Source organism: Suillus subaureus (genome assembly GCF_016647635.1).
Source record: "Suillus subaureus strain MN1 chromosome Unknown BJ212scaffold_10, whole genome shotgun sequence".
NCBI classification, from domain to species: Eukaryota; Fungi; Basidiomycota; class Agaricomycetes; order Boletales; family Suillaceae; genus Suillus; species Suillus subaureus.
Genome location: NW_024538566.1, coordinates 213673 through 230723, shown reverse-complemented (window position 1 = coordinate 230723; position 17051 = coordinate 213673). Strand labels below are relative to the sequence as shown.

Genomic DNA, 17051 nt, shown 5'->3' with positions numbered 1-17051 from the left:
GGAATGATCCTGGTGCCTAAATGTGATGAATGCCGAAAGCATCAAGAGGTCTGGTAAGCTCTTGAATTGCTGGATTGCTTGGAAAGCTGGCAGCAAAGATGATTCTGGGCAAAATCCAGACTTGCTGATTGTCTCCAGTGTGCTTGAGAATTCTTCCATTGTCACCCAGACAAAAGCTGCAGGAGTTGACTGCCATGCTTCACCATAGGGTGTTTGCAGCCAGTCACGCCCACTCTGGGTCTGCAGCCAGGCTCTCCTGCCTTTAGTCTGCAGCCAGTCTCGCCTGTCCAGCATTTCCAGCCACTCTTGTAACCAGTCTTGCTGTTAAGAACCATGCTCAAAGGAGAGAGAGACTGACTCAGAGGGGCTTGGCCTCAGTTCGTACGCTGTGCCCCTTACCTGAGTATGTGCCCTTCATTTCAGAGGAAGTCTGATGATAGTCCAATGAAGTCTGGAGGACTTCTGGATGCTGGCTACTCTGGTGGAGAGTGCAGGAGGACTTCCGGAGGAGCGTGGGAAACGTCCGGAGGAGCGCGGGAGAGTTCCCACTGCAAGGTAATACTTCTACAGGAAAACAGGATGGAAGGATAGGAGGTCCAGAGGACAGGAGGACAAGATGTCCAGAGGTCCAGAGTATGGAGGACAGGAGGTCTGGAGGTATGGAGGACGGAATGTCTGAAGGACAGGATGCCTGGAGGTATGAGGGACAGGAGGTCTGGAGGTACAGAAGACAGGAGGTCCAGAGGTCCAGAAGGAATAGGGGCTACATCGGACTTCATCCAATGTAGAAGCAAACAGAGGTAGACTACCCTAAGGTAGAGTTGGAGGGACAGGAAGTGGACCTAAGTCCGGAAAGAGGGTAAGTGCTGGAAAGGCAAGACTCTAGCCTAGGGAAGCAATCCCTAGACTTGGGACAGAGACATAGGGGACAAATCTGAAGGTCTGGAATTCTGGCCTAGGGAATCCTTCCCTAGGCCTTATGGAAAAGGATGAGACTCAGACAGACTGAAGTCCGGAAGATGATTGGCAAGTAGAACAGGATCTAAGATGATATTCAGACTGAGGACTCTACTGTAGTTGTACAGGGGTTATATACTAGAGGCTATCTGAGAGGATCAGTAAGCAAAGGAGTAAGGCTATGTATGAGCATGCGGAAACACATTGGTAAGTAAGATGGAACATAAGTAAATGAACTTGGAGATGAAACTAGTACAAGGATCAATCAGCAAGATGGAAACAGAGATAACCGAGAACCGGAAAGGCGGAGATGCCTAAATGGGGATAGGCACAGGATCTCAGATAGAGGGTGGGAATAGGTCCGGAGATAGTAACAGTTAATATCCGGAGGTCCAGAGATCTGGGGATCCAGAAGGCAGGGCAGAAACAGGACTGAGATATGTGAGGTGGTGGATGTAGTCCAGAATCCGAGAGGAGGTAAAGTCCAGATGTCTTGCTGGATGGAATGTGCATAGGGTGGACAGGATAGGGGATCCAGGAATGAGTTGGATATGGGGTCCAGAAATAGGTCTGGAAAGCACAGGAATATGATGGGATCTATGTCTGGCATATGGGATATGACACTCACCCATTCTGTGTCTTCAGCCAGTCCAGCCCACACTTGGTTTCCAGCCAATCTTGCCCGCCCTGGGTCTTCAGCCACTTTTTCGCACCATGAGTCCACAGCCAGTCTTTCCCATAAAGTGTTTGCAGCCAGTCTTGCCCTCCTGGTGTCCCCAGTCATGTGTTTCCTCCAATGGTTTCCAACCACTCCTTCCCCAACTTTGTTGGCAGCCAGTATTGGCCGCCCGACTCAGGGGTCTGCAGCCAAGTCTCCCCCTCTGGAAACTGCAGCCAATCCAGCCCATCAGGGGTTCGCAGCCAGTTCATCCTCTGCTTGTGATCACTGTGATGCAGCCAGACCTGGTTCAATGATGACTGGTCCTTCTTTGGCACACAAAGTCAAATGCTTGGGGCCTGTACAAAGTCCTCCAACAGCCAGCCATCTTTCTTCAGCTGCCAGTATTGTCTGCCTTTGGTTTCCAGCCAGTCTTTCCCACCCTGGCTCCCCAGCCAAGTTTGTCCCAACAAGGTTTCCAACCATTTCCTTCCCCCCTGTGTTTTCAGCGAGGCATTGCCCTCCTGGGTCTGCAGCCAATCATTCCCACCCTTGGTCAGTAGCCAAATACTGCCACCCAAGGACCACAACCAGCATTTCCCAGCACAGATCTGCAACCAGTCCTTTCCCCCCTGAGTCTGTAGCCAGTCATGCCCCCCCTGTGTCTGCAGCCAGTTCTCTGCACCCATGGTGCACAGCCAGGTTGTCCCTCTCAGAGTTTGCAGCCAGGCACACCTGTCCTGTGTCCCTAGCCAGGATTCTAAATCTGGACTACAATCCCCTTGAAGCCATAGCAGAGCAACGAGAACTGACAGTGGCTCTGGTGGCTGCATGAGGAAGGATAATGATTCTTTTAACCTTTTGGGATCTTGAGATTTCATAGATCGGCTGTGCTTCTTCAAGTCTGAAAGCAGATCCAACAGGGCTGAACATTCCGGAATCTCTTTCATCATCAAGTGGAAAGAGGAGTGAGCAAGTAGGGAGCAGGGTGATGGGATGCTGTGTACTTGAGAAAGGTTGCAGTTTAAGGGGTCAGAAACATAGTTACAAATGGACAAGTGATAGATATTCACAGGGAGATTGCCATTGGTAGGGATATCCATGACAGACCATAGCTGCACCAGTGTTGTCTCAATGTCCCTGCCTAGACCAGGGCCAAGAAGTTTTGAAAGTTGTAAAATTGGCAGAGGATCTGTGAGGGCAGTGATGATGGACAAGTGCTGGTATGCCCGCTTGGGGTCAGTGCATGTAGAGAGGATACAGTTGTACAACTTGTACACCTCCATTCCTGGTAGCAATTCACTTGCTAGATCCAGCATGACTTGAAGCTGCTCGTGCGGATCATTGTCTCCATCATCAATAAACTTCATCATTGTAGATGCCACGATGAAACATCTGCCCACTCGGCTGGCCAGCTGCTCAAGCTCATCCCTTGATGGCTGGGGAAAATCAGGATGGTGACTTTGTAGCTCTGTGAAGGAATGATGCAAGAAAATATAGATGTCCTTGTCAACATCTGCACCATCTAACTAGATGGTGGCAGCAGCACTCTTCCCCAAAGTTTTCACGGGTATCTCACACACCTGCAAGTGCACTTTGACATTCTGAAAGGCTTTACAGATATGCAATTCTGAGCAACCCATAAGTAGAATGTGGACCATGGGGAGATCAGGTATATGAAGAGCCTGTGCAAGGTAAAGTATGAGATCAACAAGCTTGGTTTCAGACATGCATTCATCAAGAGCATCAACAACAAATACCAAAGGCAAACACCCACGCAGTCTCAATTGAAGCCTCCGGAGAGGTTGGATGAACAATGCCTCCACCTGATCACGAAGAGACTTATCAGGGTCTAGAAGAGCAGGGTTATCCTGGATGGTTCTGTTGACATCCTTCCAGATACTGGGAAAATTGCTGGCAAGTTGGTAGACAAGTGTCGCAAAGAAATAGCCAGTGGTGCAGCATTTTGTGTGTTTTTGTGAGAAAAAGAATGTTCCTGCAAGCCACTTTTTGACATGCATCTCCTCTGTCACTTTGAGATCTCTCATCATTTCAGCCACAGTGAAAGCAACAGCAGACTTTCTGACGCCTGCTGTGCCATGCAGCCAAATGAGTTGATATTTCTCTTGGTCATTTAGTAATCTGTGGATGCAGTTGAGAAGGTCCACTTGAGTCCCTCATAAACATTTCAGGTGAGGCTGGCATTCATGGGAGTCATACTCAGCACCCTTGACAGCGACCTGGGACAGCTTTTCCCAAGTTCCTTCAAATGATCCAAAAACTGTTGAAGAGATCAGAAATAACAGAGGATATTAGAGATGGAAATACCGACAGTGATCTTGACTCATTAACGATAACTTGTGTCACAGTTTGTGAACTGGAAGTAGTTTTTGGAAGTGCTAGTACTGTGGTTAGAAATCATGTGGGCGACTCTGGGTAGCCTACCTCATGGAATGACTTACTACCACAAACGTGGTAACAAAGCCTCAAGAACCTTGCTTAGGTAGCACCAGAACGATATTTTAGTGTTAGGTGGTCCAGTAATTGTGCTCGATAGTAATGAGCTGGACAGTGAAACAAGAGTCGAGACTGGGATGGATATCCTGGTGTATGTCAGTGCTAGCAAGATTGATCTATCCAAGGTATGTCCTTGCTGTACATGCCAGTGCAATATGTTGGACTCAGAGAGATCCGAGACAAGGAAGACCAAAGGTTCCAACCTAGGTATGGAGAGTGAGTGAGTGAGGTACAAGCACAAGCCAAAAACAGACTAAGGTGAGCAATGTATTGACATCAGCTCACATCCTTCCTTTATTTTATGTTCCACATTTATATCCTACAGTAGTCAAGCCACCCAGCTTAAAAGGGCCAGCAGTAGCACCCAGACATCTCAGTTCTTTTCAAGAGACTGAGATGTAAGTCCTGACAGTCACCTGTATTCACAATGTTTCAACACCCTAGTAGCATACTTGTCCTTATAGGTGCACCTACCACTAACAGAGTTCTTTTCAAGAGACTGAGATCGTACTTGTCCTTATAGACTCCTCGTCCTTTTCGCTCCTATATTCACCACACAATATTGCACAGTTGCAGAGTCCTTGCTGTACAAGCTTATGTGGCAATGTACAGTTGCAACTTGTCTGCCAGCCCGATGTTATGTAATATTGATCCCGGCGGCATGTTCTAAAAATAGTGTGCGCAATGAAGGAGTTGCTTCTGCCCACTCGTAACAATATTTTGTCGTTGTGCCAGAGACAATCTCTCGGAAACCAAGCTTCAAAGCGCAGGCATTGTATCAGCAGGAACAACATAAAAAGTCACGAAGCTCGCATGATTGTGTATTGTGTAGGATCCACATTCCGACCTGTATGCGATTCTTTCGCCAGCGCTGAGCGAACGGTTGAAGCTACTGCTTTATACCATTCAATTTAGCATCATCATGTGCGTATTTGTGTTGCAACTTGATTCAGGGCATGCCACGCAGCTTCATTTCGCAGCTGTAGCTTTTCAGTTCAATATTACACCATAGCGAAGGCCGAAGCATCATTACGAGATTGTTGCCTGTAGTAACGGCACCGCTCTTGGTAAGAATGCAGAGTTGGTACTTTGTAATTCATTGTGGTCGTGTTTAAGGTTCCGTTGTAGGTGCTGTCACTACTACTAATGTATGTTCGGATCATTGTCTATTTTTTATTTTTTCTCTGCTGATTTTTGACAGGAAGAGTCCGTCGCTGCTTTGTGAGCTTTGGAACAGAGCAATATTTCTGATTTACGTTGGTCACCGTGTAACGCAAGCTCAAAAGGATGCCTCCAGCGCATTTTGAGTAACTTAAAGAGTATATTATGAGGCAAGTTCCATTTAGTATTTGATTATCCATGATATTGCTGTGGTCTGAATTCTGAATATATTGTCTGGGACAAATTTGCGACTGTTATCATGTGAGTAACCCTGTCTCTTATATTCATATCTCTTGTCGTTCAACGTCTTGTCAGGAAATGATGGGCGCGTGACGGTTGGCACATTTCTATGGTGGCACTTATTGACATGAGTGCACTTATTTTTAGAAATGCCGCCAGAGCCAAGGTTTTCCAAACAGCTGAGTTCTACTCGTTATGACGTATGCGAAGATACGGTAAAACTTTGACGCGTGTACGTACCAAGATACCATATTGTGGGTGTGAACAAGGTAGGAACAGGTGAGAAGCATAGCGAAGGTATTGGGATGCCACTGACGTCTGCGAGCCGGGAGAGCCTGACCCCAAGGAAGGAAGAGAGCGTCACGAGACCCCCGAGCCCGCAGGAGTGAGCCTACAATGTTCAGCATTTGTTCAGAATCTGACAGTGACCTAGAATTCGAAGCGACCGATTCGGACGCCGATATGATTGCCAGGGTCGAGGACTTGACTACGAATTAGGGGTGAGTATACTAATAATTGAGGCGACATGAGAAAGGCTGCCGTCAAGTTTTCAAATTTGGCCAGGATGTAGTATACTTTGGAATTGACGGATGTGCACGCGTTTACACGTTCGCAGGAAGGCACAAGGTACTTTCATGTATACATAGATGTCATGACCATTAAAATTGTGGTGATAGAGATATGCAATTAGCTATAAGTCCTTGGGTTGTTAGCTTTATTGATTTCTGCACGACCTTCCCACAGAATGAACAGAGCAATCTTCTATAGAAATTATGGACAATGATACACCAATTCTTGACTTAGTAACCTCTGGTCATAAGGATACATAGACACTGAGTGTGAAAAGGCTGTGAAGGTCGGTGGAAGGAGATAGCAACGTGGCTAGCATGGGTCCTAGGTTACAAAGCGTAAGCACTCAACTGCAGGCACCGAAGCGGAAATTATAAGCTTAGTTGGATGTAAGTCGTCTGACAGGGGTGTTTGTTTATCCCGTTTAAAGGTCTTACGGGGTCTCGGACCTGGAGCACCGCTGTAGTCATTCAGTGGGGGTACTCTCTCGTCACCTTTGCTATTTTCTTTAGCGCTTGTTCTTGTGTTCTATCAAGTCGACGACGACAACGACGACGACGAACGACAGTGACGAACTTGTTTTACTGATTACTTAGATTCTACTCGGAGGTCTACTTATGATGGACCCGAGTAGTAGCAGTGAGCACCTTGCTCAAGCAATTGGCCCGTGAGTTCTTCTTCATCCTCCTTTCAATTACAGCCCTTCTTTGCTTCTTCTTTCTAATATCCTTACAGACAAGTTCGCTCTCGTGTAACTGTCGTTTGCGCAGAGGTCTGTGCAAATTTTATTGCTATTCTAACTCGCTCGCTCACTCGTCTAATTAGTGCAAACGTCTTAAACTGAAATGCGATCGTCGAGCCCCATGCGGTTCTTGTACCAAGCGTGATACGGTCGCCAGATGTATATACTCTCCCGCTGCTGCTGAGAAAGTGTCCGTCCATACCTCCCTTCCTCTCTTGCCAAATTTGATCCCCCCACCCCAACAGTGACCTTCATTCACTCAACAACAGACTAATAGCAGTCGAGTCACAGCTCGCTCAAATATCAGCACCAGGTGTCCGGTTTCCTTCCTCCTCATCGTCTACAACTCTCCAGTTACCTATCCATACCGTTAACTCGTACAACCCACACGAACCCACCATGGACGATATTACAGCTATCTGGTGTGAAGAGATTGACATTCCAGAGCCACTACCAGTACAATCGTCTAGTTCTGACTCACAGGAGGGGTATATTAAATCTGAACCTGCATCTCATTCCTCCCTGCTCTTACCATCTTCAAATACCCCGTCATCCCTTCCTCTCCCCCTCCTGCTGCCTCCAATCTCCTGCTACTATGCTCCACATCCGTCCTCATCCTCTCCACCCCTTTTCATGAAATCCCTTCTCTCCCATCTCCCATTCGCCCCACGCCGCCGCACCCGCCTATATGAACATGCAGAAGAAGCCCTCAGGATGATCCCCGGGCCCTGTTTCAGCTGGCGCGTCTGGAAAGAGCGCGCAGAAGGCATATGGAGGTGGGTGGAGTGTGAGAGCACCTCATGTTCAACAAACGACTCAGACGAGCCATCTCGTCCGAGTGCGTCGTCAATGAACACGAATACCTCAAGTGCTTCCTGTCGTACACCCACAGATACGAGTAAAACAGACACAACCCGCACCATTTTTTTCGGCCCACCGCCTGCCCCTCCACCTTCGCCTCCGCCTTCGCAAAAGGCTCTATCCCAGACTTCAAGTAGAGCCCTTACGCCATCCCTCCCTTTGTTCGCATCCGTTTCGGGTGCTTTCGCGCTGGCATTATTGGTTGAAGAGAGCGCCGCTAGCGCTAGCGCTGCCCTCCACAGCTCCAGCCCCACTCACACCGGACCTCCTTCTGAATCAACAGGACCTGAAAGGGCCGCACACGACAGGACGGGTACCTCACTAGGGCCAAAGAAGTCAAGGAAAGATCCGTCGCCGAAAGAAAACCTCACTTCTCCTGCACTTCTTCATGCGTTGTCTCGGCAAGCGCTCTGCGTGTGGGAGGGTGGCGTGGCCCTGTCCAGTTCAGGGTCGAATTCAAATAGTGCACATGCGAGCGAGTACGACTTGGATTATGTATCTGCGATTGTGCTTGGCGTGCTGTTTGTAGTGCTTTGCGATAAAGGATGTACGACAGAGAGACATGGAAATGTAAGTGCTGCAGGCAACACGAAGGAGGGATGGATTCTAGGAGAGGTGAGTGGCATATTCCCCTCACTTCCAATCTTTTGTGAGGTGCGGTGAATCGGAGCGGGCATGCGACTTCTTGATGGAAGTAGTGCACGGAACCTTTCAACTTTACTTCTCTGCTCCGGAACCGGCCTCCACGATCCGTAGATCCTTCCCATCACATCGTGATCGTCGCGATCGTTCCATTTCTGGATGTCAACTTTCCCTGTACGACCGGTTCCGTCGCGTTTTGACTTTGATGTTTATGTCTTTGATTGTTCCCTCTTCCTGCCCATATTTCTGCCTCTTCCTTGTTGCATTTGGCTCCGCGGCCCCCACTGTGTCTTCACAAGTTTACCCTTCCCTTTTTGCGCTTCGGCGCCAGCCGAATGCATAACGAAATCTCAACTGACTCCTGCTTTCACAGATCGGCAAACTTGTCAACATCGCACGTACGATGGGGCTCGGCGTCGACCCTGATCTTACGCCTGGCAGGTATGGTCTATATGAGAGCGAGGCGCGCCGGCGGGCATGGTGGGATATTTGGTGGTGGGATGCGTAAGTTACTGAACCACATCATCTAAATCATGTTAATTTGGTTTCTCCACAGATATACGTCCACTCTATCTTCACGTGCTCCGCTCATCCCCCTGCACGCGTTCAGTACCCGCCTACCGCTTGACGTTGACGAGGAAGTGTTCACGTCAGCGTGTACGTCTGCACCTCTCCTAAGCCCGACAGGCAAAGAGGGTGTGGGAAGGTGGTTTGGAATGAGAGTAAGGTCAGTGATACCTACCTGCCCCCTTTGCGTGTCACTGATTTTAACCACTATATCACAGACTCGCACAGCTTGTAAAAGACATCAACTTCCGTACTTCCCTACTATCCTCCCTCGAACATCCCTCAGTCCTATTATCCCTCGAGCATGCATCTCAATGCGAAGCCGAGATCAAGCAATGGGTATTAGACCTCCCACCCGCATTTCGGATAGGGAACGAGGGGATGGGCGAGGAGTCTTGCATGCCCCCTCACTCTTCCATGGCGCTGTCATCCAACGCAAGTCATGGAGGCACACCACCGACACTCCTCGCTCAGCGTCTCGACATATTGATGACGACTTATAGACTGGCTATGGGGTTGTACCTCCCGTGCTTACGTCCCCATTCGTCCTCGTCATCCCAATCTGACACTCACTTTAATGTGAAACATGAAACTAGCCTGCAGACGCATCAAGCACGTGTAGGCGCGCTCACAGCTGCGCATGGACTCCTCAGAGCTGGGAGACATTTTTACGAGCTTGCGTGTGCGCGGCCTGATTTGGTACGGAGGAAGGATGGGCTTGGATTAAGTCTTTGTTGCGGCCTCATCTCTGATATTTATTCAGGTATATTATTTACGTTCCCTTTCTCACTTCAGGTTTCTGATCTTATGATAGGATTTAGCCGGGGAGTTGAAATGGGGTATTCGAAAGCGTTGTTCGACGCCTCTATCGTCTGCGCTACCAGTGCTCTCCGTGATCCAGGGGCTGTATGGGCGCGCACGGCTGTGGAGGATGCTAAGATGGGTCTTGGACTGCTTCGGGACCTTCGGGATCTCTATCCTGCGCTGGATGTAAGTGTTCTGGAGGCGCTCATCCGGAAACTCGATTCAGGTGGTTCAGGCGTTGGGAATGGGCCCAAGAGGAAGAGAGAGGGGTGGGATGAAGGTGATGGCCGGGATGCTGTTCCTGTACCTGGTAGTTCGGGTGCGGGTAGTAATGGCGAGGAGAACGTTCCTCTCATCCCCGTCCCTGTCGTTTCTGCCCAGGAACTCGAGCTACGCTCTCCATCTCACGTTGGTTCCAATCCCAATGCCGCCGAGAACGCCTCGTTCACGAATAATGCCAACAAGGATAATTTGGCCTCAGAACTAAGACGGACATACCCTGCGATTGTCATTCCATCCAAGTTTCCACCTCGGAAGGATCGTGTAAAAGATCGAGATCTGCTCAAGGACGGTCAACGTGAACGAGAGCGGGGGGACAAAGATAAAGACCGCTCAAAGGAGAAAGACAAAGACCGTAAGAAGACCTCGTATCCGTCCGTTGGGTTCCGCGTACGTTCTGGGAAAGAGCCGTCTCCGCTTGTCAGGGTGCGGACTGCGAGCGTTGGCGCGCCTACGACAACGACAACACAGGGAATACTTGGTCAATCGATGCCGATGTCTAGCCAGCCGATCCCATTGTCAGACCAACCGATCCCAGTGTCAGACCAGCCGATCCCAACGACTGGTCAATCGATGTCTGCGTCCCAGCACTCGGTGATGCCTCAGCCACCTCCCGTGGTTCCCCACCAGCCATCTTCCCTCGTCTCAACGCCCGTTGATCGGTCTTCTTATCATTCTACACCTACTTCTATGTCGCAAGAAGGCGGAGTCGATTTCTCGTTACCGTTCGGGGCTGCTTACGAGCCTCAGCCTCAGGTGTGTTTCCCATCCTTTTTTACACATTCACTCTCCCGCTCAACGCAATTCTAGCCTGCCCAAAAATTTACCCCTTATGACTATGCCAGTTCCTCTGCGTCACCGTTTTCATATCCGGACACCCCCCAATATGCGCAATTCAGCGGCCCTCCCTCCACGCCGACATCGTTTGCTCCTCCGTCTCAATTGCCCCATTACTCAGGAGCTGCTCCACAGCCGCAACCATCTTTTCCTGCACAAATACAAACGCCTCGATATCCTGCATCTCAAGCGCCCTACAGCGAGCATCCTCTTCCGTCTCAACAACAGCAACAACCGGGTCGTTTCAGCTTTGGCCCGCAGTACCCTGAAACTGGTCTTGTGAGAGAGTATTATGGATCGCAGGAGAAGCAACCTGCTCAACGGCAGGGATATCAACAGGAGTATCCTGGGGAGCGACAAACAGTGTATGGTATAAAATCATCAATAGACCAACACCTTGCGTCACAACAGGGGTATGTGGGGGGACAACAAGGATATGTGGAGCAGACGTGGACTGAGGGGAGCGAGGGTCAGTATTGGAGTTCGTATCCTGCGCAGTCTCAAGTGCGTTATCAGGAGTGATTCTCCCCTCCCCTTCTTTCTGCTCTTCCCTCAGCTTCCAGTTCCAGATCTTCGCCTATGCAACTAATACCCTCGTTATGCCCGTTATGCCTTCATGTCGCTCCTTGTCAATGCTTGCTCTCGCCATCGCTATATGTACGTCTACGTTACTCATCGTATCTCTTGTTTTTCACTATCATATCTTCCTGGAGTTCACTTTTAGCTATATAGCTACCTTTATGATTGTTTCTCGTAACAGCTCTTGCTTATTCCTCTCTGCTTATCTTGTCTATTCGTTATGTCCTCGTCCGTCCATCTCTATCTCTATCTGTGTATATATCACGCCACTCTGCTTAATGGCTGGATTTTCTTTTTTTTCGTTTCAGTGTATTTTTGTTTCTTCGTGTATTTCTTTAAATTTACAATCTGTCTATATACGATCATCGTCGTTTAAATCCATAGACCCGCTTTTGTTTCTTCATTGTAGCTTCGGTGTTAATGCGGCAGTGGTTCTCAATGCTCAGGTGTACTCGCCCGAATGCTTCTGACGATGCTCTGTAGAACGTTTGGTGTCGGGGCGACTCGTTTACTTTTTTCTGTGCTCCAGGGGGAATCGGAGCGGAACAAGCAATCCCAAGTCACTCGTGCTTTTCGTATATCGCATTCAGTGTTACACCTCACATTCAATCGTACGGAAGCCAGCGTTTTGTTTTCGTACGCAATATATATCAAGTTATCCTGTCTACAAGGATTCTAGGCCAACCCCTCGAGAAGCTAGCCTTTTTGTGGTATAGGTGGAAGAGGTTGACAACTTACCTTCTTCAACCTCTCCCTTATTATGCACGTACTCCAGCGGCATCTACTCAATGTATACAAATGCACCTTTGGATACCTTGCTGCCGGACATCAAAGTCGTCAACATTGATTCTTCCATGATCACCGAGGAAGGAACAGCGATGTGAAGATCCCTATGCAGACCAGAGCAATCAAATAATAGTAGATAATCCATGCGTGGTCGGGATTCTTGATAGATAGCGAGAACACAGATGTAGCGGATGCGGGGCTGATGGCTCGCACGATCGACACTCCCAGCTGAGCAATCCCACTCGTTGCACCAAAAGACGCTGGGTTCGGAGATGCTGTCGCGATATAGATAAATACGCAAGCTGAAAGGGATCATGGTCAACACAAAGGATGGTGATATGGTACAGGAACTGACAATACGCCAGATTTAATATCATTGAGAGAGCAAGTTGTAGGCGTCCATACCATGAGGCTCAAACCCTGTACTCTTGCGACAGCATTGAGGATAGGAAAAGAGATGATCGTCGGAATCCCAGTAGCCATTGCCGCAGAATATATTATCTTCGGGCCAAACCTATCATACAGATCGGCGAAGAAAAGGATTTGGAACAAGCCGTTGATCACACTATAGATAGCCAGAATGTTGCCGATTCGCGGGGGATCTAATCCCAGCCCACCGAATTCTAGCGGTGTGGCGAAGAACAGAGGTTGTACGTCACGAAATACGTCACGAAATGCGATATCAACACCAGTGAATTGATGAGTCCGTGAGGTAGCCGTGAGAAATATAGGATGATATAATTCTGCTCCTGCTGAATATGCCTATGTATATGGTGAAAAATATGAGTGATCAGTACATAGCCATGGATGTCTGAAAATCCATTTTACCATGAGGAGTTTGCGACAAGATCATGATGTTGCACCGCTGCAGCGATCAATGTGCAATAGCATCATTTAGTCACACTTGTTGACTCATACCATATTCCTTCATTTATGTTTTGAACTACCAAGTGATATAAGACTTTATCATGGAAAGCACCATTAGCACTTGTAACCTAATGTAGATTCCTATGAGAGTTTCTGACAAGGCCATGACTTTGTGCCATCATGGCTGGCGAGGTATGATAGTGTAATTAGGTACCATTTGTTGAGCAATATAATATTCCCTCATTTATATTTGATTTACAAAACTATGTATGGGGAGCGGCAACTCAGCCAAAGAAAGTGTGGCATTATGTAAGCAAGAAATGCGGTCAACAACATGACCTTGAATGCTATAACTTATATATCGAACTATGACACTCGCGCAACACCAAAATACACAGTACAGCTGTAGAATTATAGTAAGTCAAAGTAATTAGTGAAATTATTACACTCAAAAATTCAAGGCTCCTCATCTTTGCTCTTGCCTGTCTCCAAAGGAATCTCCTGTATGGTTTCTCTGTGATAACACCACCTTCCTTCAGCTTCAAGGTTGGCTCAGGCATGGTGCGTGAAACAACAAATTTGTTGACTGCATTCTCAACCATGTGAACCTTTTGTCCAGGGACAGCTGGTAGAGGTTGGGACATGATGGAGGTACCAGGAGTGTGAGGACTTGGAGGGATGTTTTCATTTCTGGCGTGTTTTTTTGCATGAAGCTGAGCTAACTGATCATTCTGGGCAGTAGAACGTCTCTTGGTAGATTTCCAACAGTCCCCTGGGTGGTATGGGGAGGGCATTGAGAGTTCTACAGTGGTCTCTGAGGATTTGTGACGTGACGTGACGTGTTTATTATGCTTATGTAATGCCATATCAGTCTGCTACCTGTGACTTCCCTGTTGTGACTGAACATGATATGCTGGGGGGTTGAGTGAAGCCTTTCAAGGCCTTTTTTCATGGTTTAGTTGTAATGGCCATGGAAAATTTTGAAAAAGTTGGTCGCATGAGCTTTTACCAAACATTACAGCCTTATGATTTGCATATTTTTCCTTTTTTGCATGGAGAATACAATAAGCTTGATATTTCACAACAAAGTCTCCATATGATGTAGTCTTTATAATGTTGTGCTCGATGTCCAGCAGTCGACAGTTTCATTAACCACCATTTCAGCCACACACCCCTTTAGCGGGAGCACATGCTGAGTTTGAAATTGGCAGAGAGTTGCCTCTCCCCACTATGTAAGTGGGTTCAAATATTGTGTGAATTACAATGTCATCCAAGGTCATACACATGACCATCACCCTGCTCCGCAAGGCCAGAAAATCAGGACCCAAACACTCATTCACAATGATGATTTATTTGTACATGTATGTGTCCCATTTCTTTCACAGTAAATGACTAGTTCTTTGGCACTACTGTGGTGTTCTCAACCAATTTTTTTTTGACCACTGTATCAGCCTCTAGGGTTCAAACATTTACAGGTATAGCTAAATTCATTGTCAATGACTGTTTACATTGACAGCCTCAGATTTTACTGATGAATTATCGTGGATAACCCCAAATCATGTGACCAGTGCAAGTGGCTGAAATTGATTTATCATTGTTTGTGCAAGATGGAGCAAGGTGAAAGTCAGCAATGCTAGAGTGCTCGAGCTTACAGGATGCTTAGGTAAGCCATTTGAAAAATTTCACACAAGTTCCTTTCAATTTTGTTTCACTGCTACTACCACCACCCTCTCGAGCTCAGTGTTTCCTGGCCTCCCTGGCCTTTCCTTGTGTTCCCTCCCTAGCCCTTCGTGGTGCTCCCTCCTTGGCCTTTCCTCATGGTCCCTCCCTGGCCCTTTGTGGTGGTCCTTCCCTGGCCTTTCCTTGTGGTCCCTCCCTGGCCCTTCATGGTGGACCCTCCTTGGCCTTTCCTCGTGGTTCCTCCCTGGCCCTTCCTTGTGGTCCCTTCCTTTGCCCTTCCTTGTGGCCCCTCCTTGGCCCCTCCTCATGGTCCCATCCTGGCCCTTTGTGGTCCCCTCCTTGTCCCTTCCTTGTGGTCCCTCCTTGGCCCTTCCTCATGGTCCCATCCTGGCTCTTCCTTCCCTGTTTCTTTTTTTGTCCTGTAACTACATATGTATTATAATATATATAAAATTGATTTTGTTCATAAAATGAGTGTTAAGGTTGAGAATTATTTGGTGCTGGTGATAAGATGGCAGGTGGTTGCAGGCAATTTGTCATGCTCGTGCTTTTGGTAGTTCTGTCCAACTTACTTCAGATAGTATCATTCTGATAGATATTATATAAATTTTAGGGGTAGACAAAGCTTTGTAAACCTTTATATTTTCGAGTCAATTACCTGATGCTTCGTAGTTGTGAACCTTCCTTCCGTTATGGCATTATTGATTAATCTAGCTCAACTGTCGACTTCTGCCACACCTTCACTTCAACTGCAAGTTTGAGTGAAATCAGGACCTTGTCTCAATCATAAAATTTTGTACAAAAATCAGGGAAGCTTCTTTCCTCAATAAGGCCAAACATAACAATGTGATTGTCGATAGCAGAATTACACTGGTTCTTGTGATTATGTACTATATATTGTGATATATGGCCTTGTACTTTCTTCACGAGTTCACTGATGAAGAAGTGACCAAGCAGCGTAGTTTTCAGCAGCTATGATCACTCTGGGTATCAACAGCGAGCGAAGGGGCAGTGGCTTGGTGCCATTGCTGTTTGTACACTGAGCAGCATCTTCTGTGCTGAGGGAATCAGATGTCCCTGTTTGATCCACAGGGCCAAGGGTGGCATCTTCATGATATTTCCCTCTGAGAAAACACCTGAGAGTTACCCTGGTAGGTACAGTCTGTCAATTGTGAGTCATCAGCTCTTTATGGTTGCATGCTAGGCCGGAATCATGCGCCTCTTGCAAGAAAAGGAATATCATGATCTATGCTAGTGTAGAAAAGGTGGTGGGTACAGCACATGCAAGGAAATATGGATAGATCTTCAAGAATTGGGAATATTGAAGATGTTTGGGAATTGGTCAACTGGTCGTGATAACAATCAGCCTACAAGGGGCTGCGAAGATCATCTCATTTCCAGAAGCGATATGGATTACCACATGGGTACATACCCAATGGTCCCGCCTGTTGACCAAGCTAATGGCATATACACATATGCCTGGGCCAAGTTGGTAGAGTCGGTAATATCCACCATCATACTTTTAATTATGCCAACGTTGCTGTTCAAAGCACCATTCAGAGTGCAGCTGAGTGTTGGGAGAGCCCATTCAGTCACATACCCTGTATAAAACAGGCAGCTGAGGTTGAAAATTCCCTGTTCCACACAGGCCAGTGGACCTTGGCCGATTGAAAGTATTTCCCTGTGTCTAACGCTTGGCCAGTGAGTTCAATGGGAGTCAAGTTTATCAGGTGGGCCCATGCATAGTGATACTCGATATTAACATGTTGGCCAATGGGCAGGGAAAAATGGGATGGAGTGTGTGTGAGGTTATCAGCTGGGCCGATGTGGAACATAGTGACTGTGTGTACCTGTCAGCCAATGTGGGTGTGAAGCCATCATATGGGCCAACTGATGAAAATGAATATCTGATGCCATGATGTGGGCTGGTAAAATTGAATGCCTGATGCTATCAGATGGGCCGACAGCATGTGTTGGCTGATGCAATCAGGTGGGCTGATAGGAGCTGATGCTATCAAATGGGCTGATGGCAAGGAATACCTGATGGTATCAGATGGGCCAATGGAATGCATTGGCTGATGAACTCAGGTGGGCTGATGACATTGAATTCCTGATGATATTGTATGGGCCCATGAAATGTGTTGCCCGATGTAATCAGGTGGGCCAATAGGAGCTGATGCTATCAAATAGGCTGATGGTAAGGAATACCTGATGGTATCAGATGGGCTGATGGAATGTGTTGGCTGATGTAATCAGGTGGGCCGATAGGAGCTGAAGCTATCAAATAGGCCAATGACCATGAAT

General features: G+C 47.7%; 6 protein-coding genes across 6 annotated transcripts; 4 read left to right on the top strand and 2 right to left on the bottom strand.

Annotated features, from left to right (window-relative positions):
• Nucleotides 1-2567: 2567 nt before the first annotated feature.
• On the bottom strand, nt 2568-4037 carry BJ212DRAFT_1298319 (uncharacterized protein; the record flags this gene model as incomplete). Its single annotated transcript, XM_041332686.1, has 5 exons — nt 2568-2614; nt 2664-3144; nt 3199-3757; nt 3836-3896; nt 3974-4037. 5 exons carry the CDS (start codon nt 4035-4037, stop codon nt 2568-2570), a joined length of 1212 nt encoding a protein of 403 aa, XP_041194710.1.
• A 2802-nt stretch (nt 4038-6839) lies between these two features.
• Nucleotides 6840-7151, top strand: BJ212DRAFT_1229914 (uncharacterized protein; the record flags this gene model as incomplete). The annotated part of the gene is made up of 3 exons (XM_041329483.1): nt 6840-6863; nt 6929-7035; nt 7091-7151. Coding segments are annotated over 3 exons (192 nt in total), but the record flags the coding sequence as incomplete, so codon positions are not given.
• Nucleotides 7152-8730: 1579 nt separating this feature from the next.
• On the top strand, nt 8731-9479 carry BJ212DRAFT_1207947 (uncharacterized protein; the record flags this gene model as incomplete). Its single annotated transcript, XM_041329180.1, has 3 exons — nt 8731-8852; nt 8905-9075; nt 9134-9479. Coding segments are annotated over 3 exons (639 nt in total), but the record flags the coding sequence as incomplete, so codon positions are not given.
• Nucleotides 9480-11029: 1550 nt separating this feature from the next.
• Nucleotides 11030-12040, top strand: BJ212DRAFT_69090 (uncharacterized protein). Its single transcript, XM_041343825.1, has 3 exons — nt 11030-11339; nt 11399-11492; nt 11549-12040. Exons 1-3 carry the CDS (start codon nt 11251-11253, stop codon nt 11882-11884), a joined length of 519 nt encoding a protein of 172 aa, XP_041194707.1. The 5' UTR covers nt 11030-11250; the 3' UTR covers nt 11885-12040.
• A 155-nt stretch (nt 12041-12195) lies between these two features.
• BJ212DRAFT_1576072 (uncharacterized protein) lies at nt 12196-13711 on the bottom strand (the record flags this gene model as incomplete). The annotated part of the gene is made up of 3 exons (XM_041342148.1): nt 12196-12502; nt 12556-12962; nt 13514-13711. The coding sequence occupies 3 exons, from the start codon at nt 13709-13711 to the stop codon at nt 12196-12198; spliced, it is 912 nt and encodes a 303-aa protein (XP_041194706.1).
• Nucleotides 13712-15721: 2010 nt separating this feature from the next.
• BJ212DRAFT_1298317 (uncharacterized protein) lies at nt 15722-16826 on the top strand (the record flags this gene model as incomplete). The annotated part of the gene is made up of 6 exons (XM_041332685.1): nt 15722-15777; nt 15840-15918; nt 16003-16248; nt 16422-16448; nt 16529-16589; nt 16738-16826. The coding sequence occupies 6 exons, from the start codon at nt 15722-15724 to the stop codon at nt 16824-16826; spliced, it is 558 nt and encodes a 185-aa protein (XP_041194705.1).
• Between the last annotated feature and the right edge of the window lie 225 nt (nt 16827-17051).

What these genes read in the sequence shown, in the direction of transcription:
- BJ212DRAFT_69090 (XM_041343825.1), top strand. Translation starts at nt 11,251, where the DNA reads ATGTGGGGGGACAACAAGGATATGTGGAGCAGACGTGGACTGAGGGGA. An exon ending in CGTATCCTGCGCAGTCTCAA is followed by an intron (nt 11,340 to 11,398) that starts GTGCGTTATCAG and finishes CTCAGCTTCCAG; the next exon opens with TTCCAGATCTTCGCCTATGC. An exon ending in TGCTCTCGCCATCGCTATAT is followed by an intron (nt 11,493 to 11,548) that starts GTACGTCTACGT and finishes ATCTTCCTGGAG; the next exon opens with TTCACTTTTAGCTATATAGC.